Source organism: Colletotrichum destructivum, chromosome 4 (assembly GCF_034447905.1).
Source record: "Colletotrichum destructivum chromosome 4, complete sequence".
In the NCBI taxonomy this organism is placed as follows: domain Eukaryota; kingdom Fungi; phylum Ascomycota; class Sordariomycetes; order Glomerellales; family Glomerellaceae; genus Colletotrichum; species Colletotrichum destructivum.
This window is the reverse complement of record NC_085899.1, coordinates 848,853-872,396: the sequence shown is the minus strand read 5'-3', so window position 1 is coordinate 872,396 and position 23,544 is coordinate 848,853. Positions and strand designations below refer to the sequence as shown.

General features: G+C 58.4%; 7 protein-coding genes across 7 annotated transcripts; 3 read left to right on the top strand and 4 right to left on the bottom strand.

Annotated features, from left to right (window-relative positions):
- Positions 1–522: 522 nt before the first annotated feature.
- On the top strand, positions 523–1,701 carry CDEST_06169 (uncharacterized protein; the record flags this gene model as incomplete). The annotated part of the gene is made up of 3 exons (XM_062922328.1): positions 523–887; positions 976–1,300; positions 1,360–1,701. The coding sequence occupies 3 exons, from the start codon at positions 523–525 to the stop codon at positions 1,699–1,701; spliced, it is 1,032 nt and encodes a 343-aa protein (XP_062778379.1).
- Positions 1,702–2,128: 427 nt separating this feature from the next.
- On the bottom strand, positions 2,129–3,381 carry CDEST_06168 (Putative D-isomer specific 2-hydroxyacid dehydrogenase, NAD-binding domain-containing protein; the record flags this gene model as incomplete). Its single annotated transcript, XM_062922327.1, has 4 exons — positions 2,129–2,720; positions 2,784–2,871; positions 2,927–2,979; positions 3,044–3,381. 4 exons carry the CDS (start codon positions 3,379–3,381, stop codon positions 2,129–2,131), a joined length of 1,071 nt encoding a protein of 356 aa, XP_062778378.1.
- Positions 3,382–3,859: 478 nt separating this feature from the next.
- On the top strand, positions 3,860–5,975 carry CDEST_06167 (Putative zn(2)Cys(6) fungal-type DNA-binding domain, fungal transcription factor). The gene is made up of 4 exons (XM_062922326.1): positions 3,860–4,142; positions 4,234–4,791; positions 4,874–5,294; positions 5,410–5,975. Exons 1-4 carry the CDS (start codon positions 4,103–4,105, stop codon positions 5,906–5,908), a joined length of 1,518 nt encoding a protein of 505 aa, XP_062778377.1. The 5' UTR covers positions 3,860–4,102; the 3' UTR covers positions 5,909–5,975.
- A 135-nt stretch (positions 5,976–6,110) lies between these two features.
- On the bottom strand, positions 6,111–7,633 carry CDEST_06166 (Putative flavin amine oxidase, FAD/NAD(P)-binding domain superfamily; the record flags this gene model as incomplete). The annotated part of the gene is made up of 3 exons (XM_062922325.1): positions 6,111–6,868; positions 6,936–7,236; positions 7,316–7,633. 3 exons carry the CDS (start codon positions 7,631–7,633, stop codon positions 6,111–6,113), a joined length of 1,377 nt encoding a protein of 458 aa, XP_062778376.1.
- Positions 7,634–8,386: 753 nt separating this feature from the next.
- On the bottom strand, positions 8,387–10,562 carry CDEST_06165 (Putative major facilitator superfamily, MFS transporter superfamily; the record flags this gene model as incomplete). The annotated part of the gene is made up of 8 exons (XM_062922324.1): positions 8,387–8,543; positions 8,611–8,682; positions 8,767–9,078; positions 9,164–9,470; positions 9,593–9,699; positions 9,835–10,037; positions 10,139–10,337; positions 10,453–10,562. The coding sequence occupies 8 exons, from the start codon at positions 10,560–10,562 to the stop codon at positions 8,387–8,389; spliced, it is 1,467 nt and encodes a 488-aa protein (XP_062778375.1).
- Positions 10,563–11,734: 1,172 nt separating this feature from the next.
- Positions 11,735–13,526, top strand: CDEST_06164 (Putative flavin monooxygenase, FAD/NAD(P)-binding domain superfamily; the record flags this gene model as incomplete). The annotated part of the gene is made up of 2 exons (XM_062922323.1): positions 11,735–11,868; positions 12,005–13,526. The coding sequence occupies 2 exons, from the start codon at positions 11,735–11,737 to the stop codon at positions 13,524–13,526; spliced, it is 1,656 nt and encodes a 551-aa protein (XP_062778374.1).
- Positions 13,527–13,948: 422 nt separating this feature from the next.
- On the bottom strand, positions 13,949–19,982 carry CDEST_06163 (Putative ras-like guanine nucleotide exchange factor, SH3 domain, SH3-like domain superfamily). The gene is made up of 2 exons (XM_062922322.1): positions 18,533–19,982; positions 13,949–18,409 (listed from the first exon to the last, which is right to left on the bottom strand). Exons 1-2 carry the CDS (start codon positions 19,094–19,096, stop codon positions 14,786–14,788), a joined length of 4,188 nt encoding a protein of 1,395 aa, XP_062778373.1. The 5' UTR covers positions 19,097–19,982; the 3' UTR covers positions 13,949–14,785.
- Between the last annotated feature and the right edge of the window lie 3,562 nt (positions 19,983–23,544).

The following is a 23,544-nucleotide window of genomic DNA, read 5'->3' as shown; positions in this document are numbered from 1 at the left end:
GACAACGGAGCTCATGGCGACGTGGCCCACTCACATGTGCGACCCATACGATACACCTCTGTTTTGGTGATAAGTTCCGGTCACTCATGAAGAAGATGTCTCATTAGAATTGCTGAAAATGGTTAGGTCCAGGTTCTCAGCTATCTAGACTTTCGGGAAGCCAACCAACTCCTTGCCAACCCATTCATCCCCTTCCCCGCACCCCTCGTGTGTTCCCACAGCCCCCGCTCATCATAGGCCAAGCTAACCAGTGTCCACGAAGATGATATGCAATGCTCGATGCTAATCGAATTGTGGTGTTACCAGAAGGTATGCGGATGGAAACACTTACGTTGCTGTAAGCATAAAAGGGCGCGCTTCTCCTGTATATCCAGCCCGGGCATCTAAAATACCGGCTTAACACCAAGAGCCATCAAATCACCAGCCAAACCTTACCGCTTCTCCTTCCGTGTTCCCTCGTTGTCAGTTTTCCCAACACCCGCCTCATCTCCTCTCGTGTCTAAGCCAACAGAGTCAATCACAATGGGCGCCGAGGTCTTGCAGCCAGCATTCCCACCCGCCGTCGTGGGCCCGAAACTCAAGGAGCCCACCAGGCCGACAAACCGACTTCCGCAAACCTTGATCGACGAAGCACGCCGGGTCGAGCGGACTCACTTTGACCCCAACAAGCATCTTGCTATTGCCGACCCGGAGAAGATCTACACCATGCAGGAGATCGGGCTGGGAGGGCAGGGCATCTCTCCCGTCGCGGCATCCTCGCCCTTTGCCATCTTCACGCCCGAGGCCGTCGCGCAGATGCGGGCCGAGATCTTCAGCGAGCCCGTCCTTCAGTCTTGCCAGTACGCGTCGGACTTCGCCAAGAACATGATCCGCGGTTACGGCCCCAGGTGAGCGAGCCCCCCCTGGTGACATTCGGGGTCCCATGTCACGACATCTCGATGCGCTGACAGGTTGCGCTTCCGGCTAATTTCCTAGGCTCTGTCCCTTCATCTTTGACGCCTGGAACTGTGACCGGGTCCTGGAGGCGGTTTCTAAGGTGGCCGGTTTGGAGCTGGTCCCGGCCATCGAGTTCGAGGTAGGCCACATCAACATCTCCATCAACGAGACCACGACCGAGCTCAGCACCGTCGAGACGAACGCGACCTACCTCGAGGAGGACCAGTCCGCCTTTGCCTGGCACAGAGACAGCTACGCCTTCGTGTGCGTGACGATGCTTTCCGACTGCGTCGGCATGGTCGGCGGCGAGACAGCCATGCGGACAGGCACGGGCGGGATCATGAAGGTGCGCGGGCCGGCCATGGTAAAGTTTGACCCACGGAAGATGAGCGGATGAGGCATGCTGATCTCATATAACCAAAGGGAACCGGTGTCGTCATGCAAGGCCGCTACATCGAGCACCAGGCGATGAAGGCAAAGGGAGGGCGGGAACGCATCAGCATGGTCACTTCGTTCCGCCCGAAAAGCCCGCTGCTGAGAGACGAGACCGTCCTCACGGGCGCGCGCCCCATCAGCACGCGGTCCAGCCTCTACTACCAATGGAGTCAGTATCGTCTGGAGGTGCTGGAGGAACGACTCCGTGACGGGTCCAAGCGGCTCCGGCACCGAGATCGAAGCGGTAAGCCGTTTGATGTGGCCGCCGCCAAGGAGTTTTTGAACCTGCAGAAGCAGTTCCTGGAGGCTACCATCCTGGAGCTGGAGTAAGGGGAAGGGCTACGACCAGCAGGTTTGGAACCGCTGGGAGATACGAGATGGGTGAGGAACGTCTAGTTCAGACGGGAAATTCCAGGACGCGGGCTTTGTTAGTTAGCGACAGCGTCCAGATAAAGAGTGTAAGACGGATAGAATAGTTCACTGTAGTCTTTAACAACACTCGGACCTATAACAGCCGGTTGAAGCCCTTTAACATGAGGCAACTTACTATGTTGCTTAAAATAACACTTAGTTGTATGGCGCAGTAGCTACTGTGGCAGACCAAAACTCTACGTGTGATAGTGCGGAAGTCAAACCCAGGCGGTGAATGTTCCTTCGAACCAACATTCAAAAGGAAATCTATAGCTTGTGACAGTTCCAGAGCCCAAAAAAGATCTAGCCCAGAAGATGAGTCGAAATCCCGTGGTGCTGGCTGCCCCTAATATCCCGAGGACTTATCCACCACGTTGAGCATCCTCTTCCCCTGCGCCCGCCGCTTGAGGTTCTCGGCCAGGATCCTGAGAACCCTCTCGTTGTAGTGAGTAGAGTTGCAGCTGACGTGCGGCGTGATGATGACGTTCTTGGCAGTCCACAGCGGGTGGTCCGGAGGCAGCGGTTCGGGATCAGTGACGTCCAGGGCGGCCCCCTTGATCGTCCCTTCGTTGAGCGCGGCGACCAAGTCGTCCGTATCGACGACGGCTCCTCTCGCAACATTGACCAGGAACGCCTTTCGCTTCCCGAGGGCCCGCAGTTGCTCCCTCGCGATGATGCCCTTGGTGGCCGGGGTCAACGACAGGGTAATGACCAGCAGGTCGATCTCGGCCAAGAAGTTGTTCAGCTGCGCGCGGCCGTGGAACCAGCGGGAAGGGATCTCGCCGGCCGGGTCGCCGAGGCCGGGCTCGACGTACGAATCGTCCACGCGCGACGCGGCACTCGGCCTCTCGCGCGCGGTGTACGCGTAGACACTCATGCCTAGTGCGTCGGCAAGTCTCGCGCACTGGCGGCCGATGCTGCCGTAGCCAAGGACACCCCTTTGTGGATCGTGGATGTGAGCCGGTTGCAATCTTTGGCCGGGACGAGAAGAGAGATCTTACATTCTCAGACCGACGGCATCCTGCGTGTCTCCGTCGTGCTCCGGCATCACCCACGTCCGCCGCTTCTGGTTCTCCCAATACTCATATACTGCCTAAGTCAGCTAAAGAGCGATACCAGACTGCAGTTCAAGTAGTTGCTTTACAATGATGCTGAAAGCTGAGGAATGTGGCAATGACCCATTCTGAGATCTGCGGTCTGCGAAACGTCAGAGAAGCGTGAACTTCAGGGCCAAGTGGGTTTGTCAAAACTGTCGACTCACGGATGCACTCCATTCGCCGTGCAGAAAACAACATCGGTGCCGTGGAAGATGGGCATGTCTGACACGTGGTTGCAGCCAGCGGCGAGAAGCTGCACGTATTGCAGACACGGCGCTTGCTCTGGTGTTGGGAAGGCCATCCACGTGAACAGCGCGGTGACTCTTTCCCACGTCGCCTGCGGGATCTCAACGGGGGGTGCTTTGTCGTAGAAGCCTACCCGGTATGTGATGACTTGGATACCCGGGCTTGTGGTATTCAGGTCTTGGACAAGGTCGTCCGGCAGGTCCCATGGCATTAAGACGAGGAGGACTTCTGACCTACCGCCAAGGCCGTGTGCCATGATGTCTTTTCAGTCCAGGAAGTCCGACCCGGAAGATTCAAAGGGTAACCAGGTGAGATATAAAGGCACTGTGGCGGTTGGGAATTTCCCACCCCTGAGTGTGGACATGGTACTTATGGTATTGGTCAATAGCCGCGGAAGTTGACTTGCTGTGATGGAAGAGGGGCATGTGTGAAGAGTGCCAGGTTGACATCAACTTATTCCTCCGTATACGGAGATTAACGCTATCATTTCCTCCACGTACAAACTTGGTGCGCCGCGACAGTCGTCGTTTGGCTCCAAATCGCCAGTCGGTTACGTGGCCGCTGGGCAGTAAGTCATCGTGATACATGCCTTTTCAGGTAGCCAATGGTAGATGGGATGTGTTGCTCTCATTCTGATGACCGTTCTTGGAATAGCGCCGGCTGGCGGAGACAAAATACTACCTGGAAACTCTGTCCCCCGGGCATCCGATCGGCGGAGGAGCGAGGGGGGCCAACGCACCGTGGCTATGGCATATGACGGCTATCAACGCAGATGTTGGATGCGGGGAACGGATACGATAAGGTATCTCTTCCTTGTCGTCCAAGTGGATAATAGCGTTTTGTTTGATGGGATCCATGGGAGGTAACTCTCCCCCCCGCACTCTGTCTGGCTCGACACAACTCTTGACCCTGTCACCGTCCCAGAGCGCAATGTCCAGGTCCGAGATGAGGGAGACAGCTGTTGTCTGAAGACACCTATGGCTCGCAAGAAACGCCCCTATGTACCTAAAATCAAGGGTATGTCTCTTAGAATCGTTGCCAAGACGAGAGGCTCGATGGGCTGTGAGAATGACAGAGAGCTCACGGCTGATGCTTCAAGATACAACAGGATGCTACGAATGCTCCCAGCGCCGCATCGATTGTGACGGGACTAGGCCGAGATGCATCAAGTGCAGTGTGCGAGGCATCGCTTGCAGCGGATTCGGTCTGAGGTATAAGTTCCTCGACGGCTTCTCATCAAGACGCACTTCCTCGTCAACGGGCGTTCGGGGTGCTCTGCTCACGGGCGCTGTCGTTGAACCATCAGCCAAAACATCTATAAGAGCAAGGCCAAGCTCTTATCGGAAAACGCCTGATCAGAGTAGAGACCTTCAAAGTATATGGGATGAAGTTTACTGGAACACGGCGGATTACGGGCCTGATGAAGGTGTTCAAGGAGGTGACCCCCAGACCACAACTGACGATGATGATGCCATTACCAACCAGCGCATCGGTCACAACACGGAAGATATCGACAGACTTCTTGACGAGTACCGAGACGGAACCGACGATACTTGTTCGTCTTTGGTGATCCAGGCGGCCGGTGACCTAGGCACAGATTGGAGGGCGGCCAGGCCAGTGAACTTGCATCTGCTGGAACCATGGAAAGAGTTCTTACTCACGCATTGTGAGTAGTCATCTACGAATGAAGACACACTTCCAGATAAGTGAACTGTTTAAATACATTGACACTAACGAAAAAAACCCAGTCTCCGAGGCCATCGCCCCGGAAATGGTCGTCATCGACGACCGCTATAACGGCTGGAGACACCTGATCCTGCCCGTCGCCCGATCCGACGACATGGTCATGGCCGCCGTGTTGGCCGCCTCGGCATTCCACGTCTCCGCGAGGGCCGCCGCCGGGCGGCCGGTCATCGACCCCGAGAGGCTCTACGCCCGCGCGATCGGCCGGCTGTCGGACCGAAGGGACCTGGCGGGGCGGGACGCCGGAGCGAGGCAGCTCGTGATCCTGGCCATCGTCGTGCTCCTTGTGTCCGTCATGGTCAACGGGCTCTCGGACTTCCCCATCGTCTTCCAGATGCTCGAGTCGGCCATCGACGCGGTCGGGGGCGAAGAGGTCCTGGCTGACGGGGAAGAGCTGGGAGGATTCCTGCGGCGGCAGATCCGCAAGTAAGTGGTTCTTCATCGTCCTCTTGTGCTTCATCGTCTTCTTCCTCATCTTCTTCTAATTACTTATCACACGTAAACAAAGAAGATATGCTGGACTAACCACGCAGAGGTCTAGGATGCGAGTCTACGCCGCGCCGCTGGTCAGCGAGGCCGCCGGGGTCGACGCCATCGTATATCATGCCCGGGGGAGCTTCGACTGCCTGTACTACTACCACAGCCTGTACCCTAGCCACCGCCTCACGTTCGACCTCATAGCCGGCGTCCGCCAGCAAGCGTTCGACATGTACCTGCGCCGGGCGCTGCCGGACGACAGCGAGGTGAGGCCGGCTGCGTCCCCGGACGAGCCGATCCAGTCGTTCCGCAGGAGCCTGGAATCCTTCCCCGAGGGGGCCCTCGGGGAGCACATCCTCGTCTGGCCGACCTTCATCGCCGCCCTGGAGTGCCGCACCCGGGAGCAGCGGCTGTTTTTCGAGCAATTCCTCTTGAGGCAGTATCACCGGAACAAGTTCATGAACATCCCGTTGGCCTTGAAGTTCTTGGAAGGGGTTTGGTCGCAGGAGGAGAGAGAAAATTGGCCGTCGCTGATCCCTCAACTGCGGGTATTCATCATGTGAGATTCTTGTAAGTTTTGTCCGGCTAGGTTACTTGGCTTTGGTGGTGGATGGAAACCCGGATCATGACAGTGAAATTGAGTTATATGATGCTGTATTCCTGATACTTTCCCTGAAATACGTCTACCAGTACTATGTCTTATCTGAACCACCGTCTCGGGTTCATATTGTTTATCGTTTCCAAATTAATTTAAAGGTGAACCCTCTACAGATTAGCCCGGGGTGCGCGCTGAACGGCGTCAATGACCTCCTTGGCCCCCTGCTCGCCTGAGCATAACGCCCCCTCCATATATCCCTTCCACTCGGCCGAGTACTCCGTCCCGACGAAGTGGATGTTGCCGACCGGCTTGCCGTACACGTCGGCGTACTCGGTATAGTGCCCGATCTCCGCAATGGGCGCCAGTGCGCCCTTGCTGAACCGCTCGTGCTTCCAGATCTGGTCAAAGACCTCGATCGGGCGGAACGCCTCCGAGTCGGGCCCGACGCCAAAGACGGCGCCGACCTGCTGGAGTACGAGCCTGCGACGCTCGTGCGGATACAGCTTGGACCAGTCCTCGCCGAGCCGGCCGTTGACGAAGCAGGTGAGGGCGTAGTGGCGGGTTTCGTCGACGCTGGTATCGCGGGCCAGCGCGACGGGCCCCGTGTAGCTCATGAAGAAGCCGTTGTAGCCGAGGTCCCTCCACCACGGCGTGTCGTAGCAGAGAATGGCCTTGTTGTAGTGGCCGAGCCTCGACGCGTCGGTGACTTCTCGCACCCTCCGGGGCAGGGCCGGGGCGATGTTGATGTCGCGGAGCATGGCGCTCGGTACGGAGATGATGAGCTTCCTGCCGACAAAACGCTGTCCGTCGGTCGTGACCACGTCGACGTGGGACTGGTGATCCTCGATGGAGGCGACGGGGGCGGAGAGGTGGATGTTGCTGACCCCTATCAGCCGGGCGATGCCGTTGGCGATCGCCTGTGTTCCTGTCGTCCCCGGTGTCAACCATGGAGTCTTCCAGCTTGTTACATGAACACTCTGACACACACTCACCGCCGTGAAAGCGCTGGTAGTTGCCGCCCGTGTGGTCATCAGCGCGGATGGAGAACAGCCCGCCGTTGCGGCGGCAGTAGTCGACGAAGAAAGCCGCCGACTCCTGGCTGGACTCGACCCCGTGCATGACTCTGGCCCAGAGGTTGACCATGGCGGCCGTCTTTGGGAGAGCGCCCAGCTTCCGCACGTATTGGTCCAGGGACAGGCTATCGTCTTCGGTTGTCGGGGCTTCTCGGCGGAGGGAGGCGGCCTGGATATGGTCGCGGACGAACTCGAGGTTTCTCTTTTCCTCTTCAGAGAACTGTGATAGCGGAGGAACTCAGCAACAAGCGTTTTTTTCTGTCAAGATGAGCGGCGGGTTACCAGGGCGCGCGACTTACCTCGGGGGTGATGCCGAAGGGAAACTCGATCCTGCTGTCACCGTCGACCTGCATGACCGCCTTGCCCTCCAATCGTTGCGTCACAGTGGCGAGGTTGAACCTGCGGATGTAGCCTGCGATTCTCTTTTGCGTCTTGTCGTTGATCCACGCAGCTCCGAGGTCCGCGACGCCTCGGCCGGACGCCAACGGGACGCTCCAAGTCTTGCCGCCGACGCGGTCGCGGGCTTCGACGACCGCGACGGACAGGCCTGCCTGCTGGGCGGAGTAGGCTGCCTGAAGACCGCTCAGGCCGGCGCCGACGACGACAACGTCGAACATGGTGAATAGACTGCGTGTGGAATCAAGCGAAGTGGAATGGCGGTTCTTGGTGACGATGATGACGCGGTAAATTTGGAGAGTTTCGGACTAAACGGACTTGTCCGGCAACCATGGATGATAGAACGATATGGCCCGAATTTTATGACAGAAGTTTCTGACGAGACTCGATATATATACGCACACATGTTGACTGAGAAGACGGCGTTTCGGACGGACAACCCAAGGACGATGTGGAGTTTCCCAGCGAAGGCGCAACGAGCCATGCATGATTTCTTCCCATTCAAGTAAAACTCATGAGACGTCTTGTCTTCCCTTTCGATGACATCTCATTCTTGTCCTCACCCCGGGAAAGTATGCTTGGGACCCTTGGAGCTTGGTGGTCCAACTACACGCGCGCGGCGGGGGTTGAAAGCGGGCAGTTTTGAGCTTTGCCCGATATGGCAAAACATATGAGAGCACACATTGTGTTGCATTGTGCAGGCGTCGGTCTCATATCCCGAGATCGGCGTTGGGGGCGGTAGGGTAACTCTTCCTTTTTAAGAACTCGGTGCTCTGCAGAAAGACTTGGGGTAATCAGGACAGCCGTCATACTTGGGCTTGAGACATCGATTGCCGTGGCACACGGGTTTCCAATCATCGAAGAGAGGCACGTATCACCTATAAACCAAAATCCGCCTGTTGACCTAGAGTTATATACGCTATCGACTCATCGAATGGCCCTTTCAGTCAAGGTCAAATCAAGAATAACAGAATTCATGGAACGTATATGCGAGGCACTTCGCCGTTGCGAGGCTTGTGCTGGCCCGAGGCCACGCGCTTGTTGTGAACCGTGTAGATGACCACCTGCAGAATGGCAAACGCCATACCAACCGAGACCATGATGATCTGCGTCCTCAGTCCCGTTTGGTAACTGTTTTCAACGTTAATCAAAACCTGCCCTGTATATTCATCAGAGGACGACGGACGGAATCACTCACAAGGGCGTGTCATTTCCTCGGTAGTACTGGGTACCGACCATCAACCCGCTGATCGAGAGCATCACCCACATCCTAATCATTAATCACCCATCAACATCCGTTTCCACGCAAATGGACATTATGGAGGGTTGGACTGGGTTTGGGGTCACGACTCACGCGATGCTGATGCTCCTCTCGCCCGGCTCGCGGCAGTTGAGCTGCACCCACGAGTTGTGAGCCGGGTGATAGCCCACGGCGAAGCTGTTCACAGCCGTCCACAGCCCCCAGCGGGACCACTTTCCGACGTGCGGGTGCGCCGTCCGCGCGACGACGAGGACGACGAGGTAGCACGCGTGGGCGCCGATGACGGAGAAGCCGCGCCGGTTGGTCTTGTCGCTGACGTAGGCGAAGAAGAAGACGACGACCAGCGACAGCGAGGCGCCGACGGCGGCGAGGGCGTTGGCCTGGATGCGGTTGAAGCCGAGGTTCCTTGTGCGTTCGTGGGCCGTCAGTATTTCCTATTTCCTCCATCTTGGACGGATGATAGAGAGAGGGGAAGTTGGAGTTCTCCTACATGATGATGGTCGGAGTATACGTCGTCAGGGGGCTCCACGTGGAGAAGACGGCGAAGCTGCTGAGGAAATGGGGCCAGCGCTGCCAGTGCAGGATCGTCTTCCAAACGAGGCTCGGGGGGATGTGCATCCCCTGGGCGCCCCCGCGCCGCTCCTTGTCGTCGAGCTCGAGGCGCCTCTGCAGGATATCCCGCTCCAGGCCGCGGAAGCGGACGACGCCGGGGCTCAGCAGCGGGTCGGGCGTGTCGGGGGAGCCCGGCAGGAGGAAAAGGAGCGACAGGCCGACGAAGATTGTGAAGACGCCCTCGACTTGCGAGGTGTTAGCGCTTTATGTCAAGATTGGGGTTTTTTTGTTATGTTTTTTGGAACACAAGCTATCTGTCTGCTTCTTCTTTGACATCGAGAAACGATGGATGGATGGGACCACTTACTCAAGAAGAGCCACTGCCATCCCCTCAGCCCGCGCTCACCCTCGAGCTTCAGGATGCCGGACGCGAGGATGGGGCTCAGGGCGTTACCGCTGAACATGCCGAAGAAACTTGAGGGACAAAGACCCGTTAGTTCGAGGGTATAGGGCGCAGACAGGTTTCAATCCACCGCCAGAGAGAGAGAGAGAGAGAGAGAAAGAGAGAGAGAGAGAAAGAGAGAGAGAGAGAGAGAGAGAGATACTGACAAGACAGCGATGCGCTTAGCGAGCTCCTTCTTGGTGTACCACGTCGACAGCGTGTAGCACGCACCGGGGATGTAGCCGGCCTCGGCCAGGCCGAGCATCATGCGCGCGGCGAGGAAGCCCTTGCGGTCGACGAGGAAGACCTGCATGGTGGCGACGAAGCCGAAGAGCATGACCTGCCCGGAGATGTACTTGCGCGGGCCGACCTGAGGAGCTGTCAGTTGGGTTGTCTCTGTGTGTGTGTGAGAGAGAGAGAGAGAGAGAGTGAGAGAAAGTGGGAGACATAGATAAACCAAACGTTGCTCACCTTTTGCAGAAGCATATTGGACGGGATCTCGAGGATGACAATCCCCAGAAACATGAGCTGGTTGCCCAGGTTGATGGTGTCCTGGTTGACGCCAATGTCCGCCGCGAAGCCGCCGGTGAGGGCGCTCGCGAGGTTCATGCGGTCGAGCTGGAAGACGAGGAGGCCGAGATATAGCAACGGGAGTACCGAGCTGTCGATCCTGGAGGTGAAAGAAAAAAAAGAAGCAAAAAGTCAGACAACTTGGTTGACCGAAGCTTTCCGGAAACACAACAGAAACCCGGTGAAAAGGACGAAACTGGGGGTTGCCAACTCACTTCCGCCGCGCCCGCGTCTCCTCGCGCTCCGTCCAGTCCGGCTCCGAGACGGGCGTCCGCTGGCCCGGCGAGTCGAAGAAGCGCACGTCTTCCTGCTTCGGCTCCGCCATCTTTGACAACGTTGGGACAAGAGAGAGCAAAAAAGATGTGAATAGCTAACCGGAACAGACACACACACACATCACACATCACACCAACATCTGAAGAGATGGGCCAGCCACAGTCAATATTAACTACATCAACATCTCCCCACTCCCCTCTCCCCCTCTCCTCCTCCTCTCCCTTCTTCTCCCCCACCCAATCTCGGTATTTGCGACAAACATCCCAAGTCTCCCCCTTTGCATCATCGGGCTGGGCCAATGTCATGGCCTCAACACCCATCCCCAGCCGATCCCGCGCAAATCAAATCCCTCGCACGCAAACTCTAGTCTCATCTTGCTGTCAGATGCCAAAGTCTCCATGCTGCATTACACACCCCTGTGGTGCCGCGCCCTTGGGACCTATCACGCCATCGCCTCCCCCTCCTCTCAAACGGTCAAACTGTCTCTACAGTCTATTATACACACATACATCCAACACAAGATCGTCGACAAACAACGCCGTTCAAAGCCATGTGCCACGCCGGCCAGACATGGGAGATGCGGTGAGACATCCCGGTTAGCGGCACCGACACAAACTTCGAATCGTCTCAATGTGTTTCCCGATGTCCCGATGTCACATCACATCACTGCCTCTCATCCCCCACCCCCTCCAGCCCGAGCACGCCATCTTTCACCATCGCGCCAAGACAAACGCCGAACCCGTTATCTTTGCCCATTCGAAGCCGTCATCGGGATTTGAACCTTCCTTCAACGATGGACGTGGAAAAATGGTTTCAAGCCAAAAAACAGATGTTCCGATGAGGTCATGTAGCAGCAGGTTGGTGATCTGCCGTGTCATTGGACAATCGGCCATTGTTGTCGCTGGGGGAACTCAGTCGGGGAGAGAGTATCAATGGAACCCCCCCCCGTCTCCGGGTCCCCGGGTCTCGGTTTGCCCCTGCCGCCTCTCTCCCCTCCTCCGAGCGTCTTCCTCGCGCAAACACGTGGCGAGGCAGATAACCTGTAGAAGCTTCAAAGACCAGACGAAGCTCACGTGGAGCATGCCCCTCCGCCGCTCTCCATAAGACCGAGGACGTCAACCTCATCATCCTCTAAACCTTAACCTCTTGCTCCTCATCCCGTCCTCGTCCCTCGCGAGTCCTCGTTTGCAAAGGCCAGGAGAAGTTCAGCCAGAGTTGAAAATGAAGCCGGCGAAGCGCGTAGCTGTCATCGGCCTCGGCCCGGCCGGCGCCATCACCATCGACGCCCTCGCCCAGGAGCAGGCCTTTGACACCATCCGCCTTTTTGAGAGACGAGAGGCCCCGGGTGGATGTTGGTATGTGAATTGACCCTCTTGCTAGTCCACAGAAGCTCCTCCTACTACTCCTACTACTCTCTTCTTCCCATTCCTCTCCTCCCCAGACATAGCATAGGTGGACTAAACAGAGATATCACTACTAACACAACGCCAGGCTCGGCGAAACGAAACCGCCGCCCATCCTCCAGCCCGCCGAGCTCCCCCTCCTCGCCGCCCGGACGGCAGACCCCCAACACCCCGCCATCCCCGCCGTCCTCCCCTCTCTGGCCACCTCCTCCTCGCCCGGCCACCCGCGCTACGCCGAGTCCACCGTCTACCCTTACCTCGAGACCAACGTCGACTACGTGCCGATGCAGTACACCCAGGAGCCCTTCCCCGCCGCCCAGACCCCGCTCTCCCGCGCCCTGCACGGCGAGGACACCCCCTTCCGCCACTGGTCCCTCGTCCGGGACTACGTCGCCTCCCTCGTGGACCGGCGCGGCTACGACCGCCTCGTGAGCTACAACACCACCGTCGAGCGCGCCGAGAAGGTCCAGCGGGTCCCCAACTCCGCCGCAGCCGCCGCCGGAGGAGGTGAGAGAGGAGTAAAAGTAGAAAAAGAAGGGAAAGAAGAAGCAGAAGAAGAATGGAAGCTCACCCTCCGCAAATCGGACCCCGCCTCCTCAACGGACTCCTGGTGGGAGGAGCGTTTCGACGCCCTCGTCGTCGCGTCGGGCCACTACTCCGTCCCCTACATCCCCCCGACCCCGGGCCTCGCCGCCTTCGCCGCCTCCCGGCCCCCCGGGAGCGTCATCCACAGCAAGCACTATCGCGGCCGCGCCGCCTACCTGGACCGGACCGTCGTCGTCGTCGGCGCCTCCGTCTCCGCCGCCGACATCGCCACGGACCTCACCGCCGTCGCCCGCGCCCCCGTCACCGCCGTCGTCCTCGGCCACACCCCCAACGGCTACTTCGGCGCCGAGGCCTTTGAGCACCCCCTGGTCCGCAAGGCGCCCTCCATCGCCCGCGTCGACGCCGCCTCCAGAACGGTCCACTTCGTCGACGGGTCCTCCGTCTCCGGCGTCGACGACATCATCTTCGGCACAGGGTACACCTGGACCTTGCCCTTCTTCGACAATCCTCCTCCTTCGCCGACGACAACGACGATGTCGAGACCCGGAAAGAAGACCGCCGCCGCCGCCGCCCTTTTACCGACCCCCAGAAACAACCGCATCCCGAACCTCTACCTCCACACCATCTACACCCCGGACCCCACCATCCTCTTCGTCGGCGCCGTCAACGCCGGCCTGACCTTCAAGGTCTTCGAGTACCAGGCCGTCCTCGCCGCCCGCCTCCTCGCGGGCCGCGTCCCGCCGGACCGCCTCCCCGACGCCGAGGCCCAGCGCGCCTGGGAGGCCGACCGCGTCGCCAGCCGCGGCGACGGCCCCAGGTTCGCCCTCGTCTTCCCGGACTTCCCCGACTACTTCGAGACCCTCCGACGCCTCGCCGGCCCGCCCACCGACGACGGCAAGGGCAGGCGCCTGCCGCCCTACAACCCCTTCTGGTTCGAGAGGTTCATGGCCGGCCACGAGAGGCGCAAGGCCATGTGGCGGCGCCTGAATGCCGAGGCGAAGGAGGCCCTGGGGGGGGAGCCAAGGGATGGCGGGCAGGGGGACGTCGCGCGCGCCAAGCTGTAGATGAATCTTGTAGGGAGTGTTCTCTACCGTTGACATCAACGAGAGCGTAGTCGGATTAGAGTTCTGGGGATATACCCTGATGATTGACCCGTTCGTTGGGAGACGGTTTCTCATCACCACCACCATTACACCCTGACGCTGGCTGTTCCGACGCCGAGAGTGATCCATCGGGTGTTGGTCATGAAGAGAAGGAGTTGCGTGAGTTAATCTTGGAAGCGAGGTCATGACTCTTGATCGTTTATTCTCTGGCTGTCTCGCTATCCTAGTTTCTCTACCAATCTCACTCACTCACACTGCCTGTCTCACTCACCTCTCACTCACTAACCTCTTACTCATTCTCATCTCACTCACTCTCCCCTCACTTCCGGCAAGAATTACCAGCACCAAACATGATCATAATCAGGATTGCATGTCCTGTTCTTGATATTTTGTCTGTCTTGGCCGTCGTGAGAAGCCGTCTTACAGCATTAGCCTACATATACAGTGTACAGTTTTGGGCCTTTTGAACGCCGCCGCCGCCGCCGCCACCGTGTCCCCAAACCCACGTTCAAGAGCCTGCCCGCAATACATGCTGTGATACCGGTGTCCCAGGATAGGCACCAAAGCCTAGGCTATTATGCTTACAAATTCCCTCTAGCCGAAACCGTCTCGGGCGATACCAAGTGTCAAAGGAAATTAGCTACAAAAGGAGAAACAAGTGGTCCTTCCAAGCCGACCGTTGAGCGAATGTTGAGCTGATCCAATAAAAGTACGTTGGGATGACAATTGCTTCGGGTCTCCAATCCAGAAAATGCCCTACCCAGCATCCCAAGAACGTGGCAAAAAGCCGTAGACCTAACGCCGGTGTTGCGACGCGGTCCCTCAAGCCCAGACAAAAACAAACAGCGCAAATAAACAGATTAACGCCGCGCGCGTGTGTGTGTGTATGAGTGTGTTTGCGTGTGTGTGTGTGTGTGTGTGCGTGTGATTCAGTGTCATCGTGAGGATAATAAAACGTCGTTCATGACATAAAACGTCTCGGAGCGAGGCGAGAAAATGGGGTATCAAAAGTGAAGCAGAATAAGGGGTGATTGTAAAGTATGTCGCCGGAAATGTGGAAATGATGTTTCTTGGCCCGTTGGGGGGATCAAAAAGATATCAGTCGATCGAGACATGAAGGCGGGCTGGGTTTGCCATGGGTTGGTTGGTTGGTTGGTTGGTTGGTTGGCGTTGGGGCTGGCCGGGGGGGGTGTTGCTTTGCTCTCCTCCATCATCTTTAATCACAACGGAGTGGGCGTCGGTGTCGAGGCGCCACGGTCTCGGCTCATCCAGCCAAAGAGATCACCGCCTCGCTGGGTGACGGAAGAAGCCGTCGATGACGACGTGGTCGTCGTCGGGGTCATGGCCGTCGACATCGTCATCGTCGACGCCGAGCTGGTCTGGGATTCAAGGGTAGGCCGCATCGCCGCCATCTCGCGGGGCTCGAGGAGCAGGCTCTTGCGGTAGTAGCTGACCTGGCCCTGGTCGCTCTCGCGGACGCGGACAATCTGCGACGTCATCCAGTCCTGCATCTCGGGGACCTCGGTGAGCCGGTAGGGGATCTGGAAGCGCTGGAGTTCGCCAATGATCTTGGCGGTGCGCGTGTGCTTGTCAAAGTTAACGACGGTGAGGCCGCCGCCATTCTCCTCGGATCCGTCGCCGCCGTTGCCGCCGCCGCCGCCGTTGCCGCCGCCGCCGCCGCCACCACCGCTGAGGGTAGGAATCTGCTTCGTCGGCGGGTTGCCGATATCGACAAAGGTGAGGTCGGTCAGGAACATGCCGAGGAACGGCAGACAGGGCGGGACGTGGTCGTGCAGGCGAGTGCGCAGCACCTTGTTGTTCTGGGCGGGCTCGACAATGGCCTGCAGCGTGCGCAGCATCTCGCGGCGCTTCACCGAGACAAAGTCCCACGTTTTGCGGAGGCGGCTGATGGTGCTGCTGTTGAGACTGCAGATGATGGCCATGAGGCCGTCGTAGTTGTGCAGCTCGAGGCACTGGTGGGCGACCTTGATCCACTGCTTGATGACGGCGGCTCGCTTCTTGACCTCCGAGTACTGCAGGATGGTCTCGGCCACGAGGTTGGACAGGTCCGTCGAGAGGGCCGACATGGCCTTGACGTTGGGGGCGTCGACGCCGCCCTTCTTCATCCACTGCGACGCGAGTAGCTCCTCGGGCATGATGGAACAGAAGATGTTCATCTGCTTGATGGTGAGCTGGCGGGCCAGCTCGAGGGGCTCGAAGTCGAGCACCGTCGGGTTGCTGCCGCCGTTCCTCCAGGCGAAGAGCTGGTTGATCTGGCCCTTGGTCACGGCCAGCGGCGGATGAGGGGTGTCGGCCGGGATGTACTGGGCGATGGACGTGTTGGTCTTGCCCATGGACGACACGAGGCGGGGCACGAGAGCGATGTCCTTGGACACGCGCTGGGCCAGCTCGAGGAGACGGCGGCCGGCCGAGGGCAACACGGCGCCGAGCTCGAACTGGGCAAAGGGCTCGATGAGGGCGAGGGCCTCGCGGTCCGTCTCGTCGCGCCAGTGTGACTCGAGCCAGCCCTTGAAGGCGTTGTAGACGCGCAGCCGGACGGGGCCTGCCATGTGAGGGGCCTCGGCGACGTAGTGGAAGCGGTCAATGAGGGTCTCGGCCAGCTTGAGAGGGCTGCAGAAGAGACGGAAGGTGAGGTAAAAGGTCGAGACAAAGGTCGCGTCGGGCGTCGACTCGTGCGTCGTGAGGCGCTCGACGAGAGCAGGCAGTGAGCCGCCCGTGACCTGGCCCTCCTTGTTGAACATGAGCTCGTGAGCGTACGTTTTCTCGAGCATCTTAGACTCGACATCGTCCACCTCGTCATTGTTGTTGTTGCTGCTGCTGCTGTTGCTGTTGTTGGCGCTGCCGGCGTTGCTGAGCTCCGACATGGAGGGCTTGAGCTTCAAGCCCAGGGCGTGGTCCGGCGTCGTTGCGCGCGTCGACGTCTGCGACACGAGGCTGGCCTCCGAGTCTCGGCTGAGATAGGTGGTGCTGCTGCCGGCGCTCGACACGGCTATACTGTCAGCACGATTATACGAGCCGTTGCTGCTGCTGCTGCTGTTGTTGTTGTTGTTGTTGTTGTGGCTGCCGTGGAAGTCGCCGCCATCCTGGTTTGTGTTGTCGATAGGGCTGTACTCATCTCCCGGGAGCAGGGATGTGGACAGTTTGGGCAAAGGCGGCAGAGTCGGGCGGATCGACGAGACGGACGACGCCACACTCGAGACGCCGTCGTTGTTGACGGACGAAGGGCGCGAGTTGTGAGCAGACGACGACGAGTTCTGAGATGAAGGACGTCCCCGGTGAAGAAGAGAAGCCGGCTGGGCAGCATCAGACCCGGACCCGGACCCGGAGGCTGCGGCGGCGGCGGCGGCAGCAGCGACGGCCGGAGGGAGTTGAGGCAGCGGCTTGTCGTTGGCGATGCTGGGCCGTTGTTGATGGTTGTGATGATGATGATGTTGTTGGTTGCTGTGGGGCGTTGGCGGCACAACAGCAGATTGCGCCGAGTCAGCAGCGCTCCTCGCCGAAGAAGACCCTTTTCCATGTTCTTGTTCTCCTTCTTCTTCTTCCCCCTCTCTTCCGGCTGCCACGCTCGTCGCCTCCGTCGTCGCCGTCTCCGCAACCGAGGGTGCCACGGACGGACGCCGGCCGTGGTGCTCCGGGCCGCCGCCGATGTCGAGCACGGCGAGGTCGATGCCCAGGTCGCCGGCCTCGAACTCGCACTCAAAGTCGCCCACTCGCTCGATGGCCCACTTGGTCTTGGCCACGCACTCGCCGGCGGCCTTGACGCAGCCCGTCGCCGCCATCAGCAGCATGCTGTTGTCCTGGGGCATGATGACGTCGGCGTCCTGGAACACGGCGTAGCGGATGATCTGGCCGGCCGCCCTCACCAGTTCGCGGATGCGCTCAAACATCATGTCCCTCGCGCGCGCCAGCATCTCGGCGTTGGTGCTCTGCCCGCACACGACGTCGACGACGGCCAGCAGCTCGCCGCCCGACGTGGCCGACAGCTTGATGGCGAAGGCCAGCTCGGGCCGCGACTGAGACTGCAGATGCAGACGGCCGATGAAGGAGCCCAGGTGGGACAGAAAGGTGTCGTGGCTCTTGTTGAGGCGTTCCGAGACAAGATGATGCGGCCTTGACAGCGGAGAAGGGCCGGCCAGTGAGACGCGGTGCGAGATGTTGGCCGACAGCCGTTTGACGTTCTGAGACATCCTGTGCGACTTGGGACTGGAGGGGGAGCCGACGGTAGAGAGGCCTCTGCTGCCAGTCGGGGCGTTTGTTGTGGACGACGAGGAAGATGACGATGGCGGCCTTGATGCTGATGTTGATGCTGCTGCTGCTGCTGTTGTTGTCGCTGATGCTGTCGCTGCCGTTGTAATCTCCCCTTGCCGTGAGGGCGTGCCCCGGATCGGTGTTCCGTTGGTCTGTTTACGCGGTGAGCCTGTCTTGCTGCGATTATGATTACGGTGTTGGTGGTGGTGGTGGTTGTTGTTATTGTTCTCGTCGACAAACTCGACGTGATCGGCCGGCGGCGTCGGCGGGATGTAGGTCTCCTCGATGACGGTAGCCATGACCGTCACGGCGGGAGCCCGTTGCCGCCGGTCGTCCTCGAGGATGTCGAAGAAGCGCACGCCCTTGGTGACGATCTTGAAGGCTTTGAGGATCATCTCGTCGATGATGTCGTTGACGTCCTCGCGGGGCCGGGCGACGCCCTTCTGAGCCTCCTGCAGCCGCTTGGCCGTCTTTACCAGGGCCGACAACTCCGAGAGCAGCGTCTTTCTCGCACGTCTCAGGCTGTCGTTGCGCGTGATCATGGCTGATTCCCTTGTCAGGCAATGCGTGCGTTCCTGTTGGGGGGAGGGAAGGCTTTGTGTCAGCAACAACAGTCCTGTTTTATTATATCATGTTGCATCATGAACAGGGTTTTTTTGCAGGGGGTTTTGCAGGAGGTTTTGCAGGAGAGGACTTACCAGGAGATAGCGCACACCGGCAATGATACCCTTCATGAACTCCTGGTTGCCAAAGATCTCGCTGTCGTTGACCGAGGTGCTGCGTAGCAGATCCCAGAAGTTGAGCAGGGCCTTGAGCAGATTCCGCATCTCGTCCGGGTCGTAGGCCTCGCAGTAGTTGGTTGGCAGCCATCCTCGCGCGCCCGACACCAGCAGGGTCCCGTCAGCCCAGCCGTTGGTGTGGATCGAGTGGACAAGGATGACGTCCCCCTCGTTCAATGGCAAGGTGACGCTCGAGTCCGTCATGGCGTAGCTCGGGTGGAAGGGGTAGAAGGCTCGCAAAAAGTTGTGGAAGACGGGCGGCGGCATCTGCTGGTCCGCAGCTGCCGCCAGGTCTTCCTGCGAGCCATTGGGCGTCGCGGGCGGCGTCATGTGTGTCGATGTGTACGAGGACTTGGTGGACGAGGCGGGGTGGTGGTCCTGTTGTTGTTTCGAGGCCAGCGCATCGCAGGATCGGGATTTGTGAAGCTTCAAGGGCGCCACTTGGAGGCTGGCACGCATGGAATGGTCGCTCAGCATTACCATGGCTGCTGCTGATTGCTGTCGTGGAGAAGCATGGATAACTGGCGACGGTGACGGCGGCGGTGCAAATGCGAGGGTGCGCGTTTGTGGATGTTCGAGGGAGAGTCGTCGTCTGGAATCGAGGCCGCCTCGTTGATGAGGGCGGAAGTCCGGGTAACTAACACAAAGACGCAGTGTCCGGTCCGGTTCGGTCCAGCAGTCCTGTCTGTCTGTCTGTCTCTCCGTTCGTCTCTTTCCCTTCCCTTCGCTCTCTCTCTCTCTCTCTCTCTCTCTCCGCTTTCTTCCTCGTTGCGACGCCTCGGCCGTGTCCTCGAACGGCGGGTGTCGGGCAGGATAGGTCAATGGGCTGGTTCTGAGGTGCGTTCGTTGGCAGAAGCAGGAAAAGACCCCTTGAGGGGTACGGTCGTGTTCGAAAGTGCGCCTCTGGCGTGTTGGTTTGCGGTATTGCTTCCCCGAGCAGAAATCGCAACCGAAAAGGGGGGGGAAAAAGTCACGAGTGTGTCCCTACGTCGAGCGGGTTCTTTGGTTGTTGACGTCTTGTCTGATTCACCTATTGGCAGTTCGTGCTTGTCGAGCGGTGTAATCGTCGGTATCGAGCTGTCGGATGTTACAATGGCACAGTCAGTTGAAGAGTTGGGAAGTGCAGGAAAACAGACGGCTTGGCCTGTATGCGCTGCAAAGGTGTAAGTTTTGATGGGAAGAAGCAGAGGTCGTGGAATGTAGGGAGGAGATGACGGGTATTGATGTGGGAGGGGGAGTAGGTATACATTCGTACACTAATATCCGTACACACACACGCTCTCTCTGTCTCTCTCTCTCGGTCTCTCTCTCTCTTTCTACTTCCAGTGGTACTCAGGTACTACTACACTATGACAGAGCAGACAGGAATGTCATAACCCCGGGACGGACGTGTTGGAGGGATCCTTGCCCTTTTCTTCCACCCAGTGCTAATGGGGGATAGCTGCATATACCAGGGACCAGGGCTTGACTCAAGGTTTCGGGAGCTCTAGAAGAGGCCCTCGCACCCCCATGTGAGAGTGCCCAAAGCGAGGGACGATCACGTAGGGAAGTGAATGGGGGGGGGGGGGGGGGGGGGCGTGGACATTTGAAGCCCGAGAGCCATGGAGGGTGTGGGTAGAGAAGATGGATGGATGGATGGATGGGTTATGAATGTACAGAGTAGGACTGATAATGTAGGCAAAGTGGGTGGTGGGTGATGTACGGATACCGTGCCACACTCCCCCCCCTCCCACATTCCCCTGTAGCGTTGCGTACCTTTTCTGCTCAGTCGGTTGTTTTATTTGGATTTTCGGGGCAGTTTAGTTTTCTTTCTTTTCTTCCTGGGCGGGCTTGGGGTTGTCGACGTTGGAGATGCAGTTGGGGAACCGCCCGCCCGCACGCAAGAGCTGGCTAACTTGGTTTCGATTGTGTCGGTTAGCGGTTGGCGTGACGCTCGAGCTGCTGGCCCTAGGTAGCTGGGGGTGGAGAGGCTTGCGACGGAGGCAAGCTTATTGCATCGTGCGTCAATCTGGCGTCTCCTGTCTCCAGAGGGACGAACACACGCGACAATGGGGGACAAAGGGGGAAAGAAGGGCTAGTTGCCGGTTCACTGGTCTGGTAGAAGGGAGGGGGGGGGGGATGGGACGGAGGTCAACGGCCGAGGGAGCAACGGCGGCGTGGATCGGGAAGTGGTGGAGGACTGTTATGAGAGACGGATAGAGAGACACAGAATGTGTGTGTGCGTGGTGTGTTGTGTATGTGTGTGTACACTACTCGGACGGGGAGCAAGGGGGGGGAGGGGAGGGGAGGGATGCATGCATGTTGCGGTATCAAGCGCAAAGACAGAAGCGAAGTCTGCAAAGAGGCCGAGAGATGGCCAAGAGGAAGGGGGCAAGAGAGAGAGAATGTGAAGAAGAATGAGAGAAGGCGCGAGGAATGCAATACTGTAGGCGTCGTGTTCTGCTCGTCCGGATACCTTTGTGCATGTACATACATGTACAGTGAAGCTCGAGCGAGTACGACACCGAGTCGGTCTTGGAGGTGTTGTGTATTGGGGGCATGTGCTGTGTGTGACATGGACAAGGCAAGGAGAGGGGACATCTTTACAGGACACAGGGCAAGACAGACAGACAGACAGACAGACAGACAGCTAGCTAGGTAGCTAGACAGCCAAGACAGATGCCGGCCGGGGGGAGGGGAGGGGGGGGGAGGGGAGGGGGGGGCGGAGGGGGGCGGCGGCGGCTCGGACGCAGGTGCAGATGCAGAGCAGATGCAGGTGTAGACGCAGGTGGACTTTGTAGATGCAGACGCGAGGACGTAGTCGACGCAGGTTCCGTCCCGTGTCATGTATGTCATCCCCTTGACGAAACTCGAGGACGGCAAGCTCATCCAGCTCGTCTAACCCCCGGCCACCTGTCGAAGGACAGACACACACGAATTGTGTCAGAAGTCGGAGACCAAAGACTCGTGGAATGCGTACAAAATACAACAGATTCGTCGGGCCACAACTCCTAGGACGGACCCCGCGCAATCCAGGCGTTCTTCTCTCTCTCTCTCTCTCTCTCTCTCTCTCTCTCTCTCTCTCTCTCTCTCTCTCTCTCTCTCTCTCTCTCTTTCATCCTTCAATCTCTCAATCTCTCCTCGAAGCAGAACAATGCGTCGCGTTTTGTGCGGTTTAACAAAAAGCACCGGCAATCCTGGACGGTCCTCGGACGGCGCTGTGACTCGCAAATAGGTTTGCGAGGCGTAAAAGGCGAGGGCGCACTGACAGTCCGTCTCTGTCTGTCCGTCCATCTGTCCATCTGTCTCTTGTCTCCCTTCAAGCGACTTGACGGCCCTGATTCGACTCGCTCGTCTTGCAGGATTAGGCGACGAGACATGGGGCGAGCTGACGGGATTCCGAGCCCGACATGATGCATGCCCGAGAAGGTTCAACGCCGCTTGCGAGCGCCCACAGGTAGGCAGGGAAAGGTTTGACGATGGCCACGAGTTCGCCGCGGCGTTGGGAATCAGACGACAGGTGAGAAGAAAGACGCAGTTTCTGTAGGAGGAGAGGGAGAGGGAGAGGGAGAGGGAGACAGGAAGAGAGACCTGGAACAGAGGGACGAAGAGAGGGACGAAGAGAGAGAAAGAGGCGCACTTGCCATCCATCTTCAGCCATAGAAGCAGGATCTGAATATCTCTTGCTCTCTTGCTCTCTTGCCGTCGTAGTCGTCGTCCATCGGCTGCTGTTGATTGATGAGTTGCCTGCCCTCTTGCGCTCGCTGTGGCTGTTAGTCAGAAAGTACATGCATGCATGCATATATGCATGGCATCGTATCGCATCGTTATCGTGTCGTGTCCGTATGCCATCCATCACTTGTAAAATAAAATAAAATAAAAATGAAGAAAAAAAGAAAAAAGAAAAAAGAAAAAAGGCTTCCGTATCCGTGTTCGTCCTGTCCCGAGCCTCTTCTCCATTTCGGTCCCTGCTTCGGGAAACCCAATACCAGTACTTCGGATCAGGCCTCGACAGCCAGAAGCAGCCAGAAGCAGCATCGTCGTCGACTTCCACCTGACGAACTGGGAAACTGAGATCCGATATTGATGCCCGTGTTTCCCAACTAAGAGCTGCTCCCCCTCCCTCCTCCCCGTAACTCCATAGCCCACAGCCCACAGTCCACAGTCCACAGTCCACAGTCCACTACCTAACTGGCGGAGCTGCCTGCCCCTGTGCCCATGTCATGTCAGTAGGGGAGGGGAGTACATAGCATAGTGGACAAGTGTGGAAGTACTTCGCAGGCGAAAATAGGCATACTGGGTACCTCGCCACCCATCAACGCGATGTAATGCTTCTGTCTGCTGCTGCTGCGCCAGTGACAGAGCTGCTCTCAGACCCCTTTGAGAGAAGTCTCCGTCCCCCTGTTCATGATTCCCCCCAATTTGCACCTTCAAGTTGCTTGCTGTACCACTCAAACCGTCAACCGTAAAAGGCGGTCCAACGGCTTTACACCCCCATCCCATCGTCCGACCCTGTCGCTTCTCGCTCTCTCTCTCTCTCTCTCTCTCTCTCTCTCTTTGCTTTTCCTTCCTTTTGGTCCCCGGGGGCTAGAGGAGGGGTGGGCAATGGCCATCTGACGAAAAAAAAAAAAAAAAAAAAAAAAAAAAAGGTCCAAAGTGCTCGATGGTGGACCGCTAGGCTGCTCCACCGGCGTGTGCCCTCGAAGACAGGGTGATTTACCATGATTCACCATGGTTTACCAGGGCGCTCTAGTCCAGCGGCGTCTTTGCCGGGTTTAAGTCCAGCGCCGGCGCCGGCGGCGCCAGCGCCAAGGGGGAAGATGGAGAACTAAGAGGTAGGCAATCGTGGATTCGTATGTGCCACCCCTGGTTTGCGCCCATTTCCTTCATCAGAATCGTCTTTTCCCTTTAGCGTTTGGGGTCCTTTTACGGGTATGTGTGAAGAAAGAGAG

What these genes read in the sequence shown, in the direction of transcription:
- CDEST_06163 (XM_062922322.1), bottom strand. Translation starts at nt 19,096, where the DNA reads ATGGTAATGCTGAGCGACCATTCCATGCGTGCCAGCCTCCAAGTGGCG. An exon ending in CCGGTGTGCGCTATCTCCTG is followed by an intron (nt 18,410 to 18,532) that starts GTAAGTCCTCTC and finishes TCCCCCCAACAG; the next exon opens with GAACGCACGCATTGCCTGAC.
- CDEST_06167 (XM_062922326.1), top strand. Translation starts at nt 4,103, where the DNA reads ATGGCTCGCAAGAAACGCCCCTATGTACCTAAAATCAAGG. An exon ending in CTATGTACCTAAAATCAAGG is followed by an intron (nt 4,143 to 4,233) that starts GTATGTCTCTTA and finishes AAGATACAACAG; the next exon opens with GATGCTACGAATGCTCCCAG. An exon ending in CTGCGGCGGCAGATCCGCAA is followed by an intron (nt 5,295 to 5,409) that starts GTAAGTGGTTCT and finishes GCAGAGGTCTAG; the next exon opens with GATGCGAGTCTACGCCGCGC.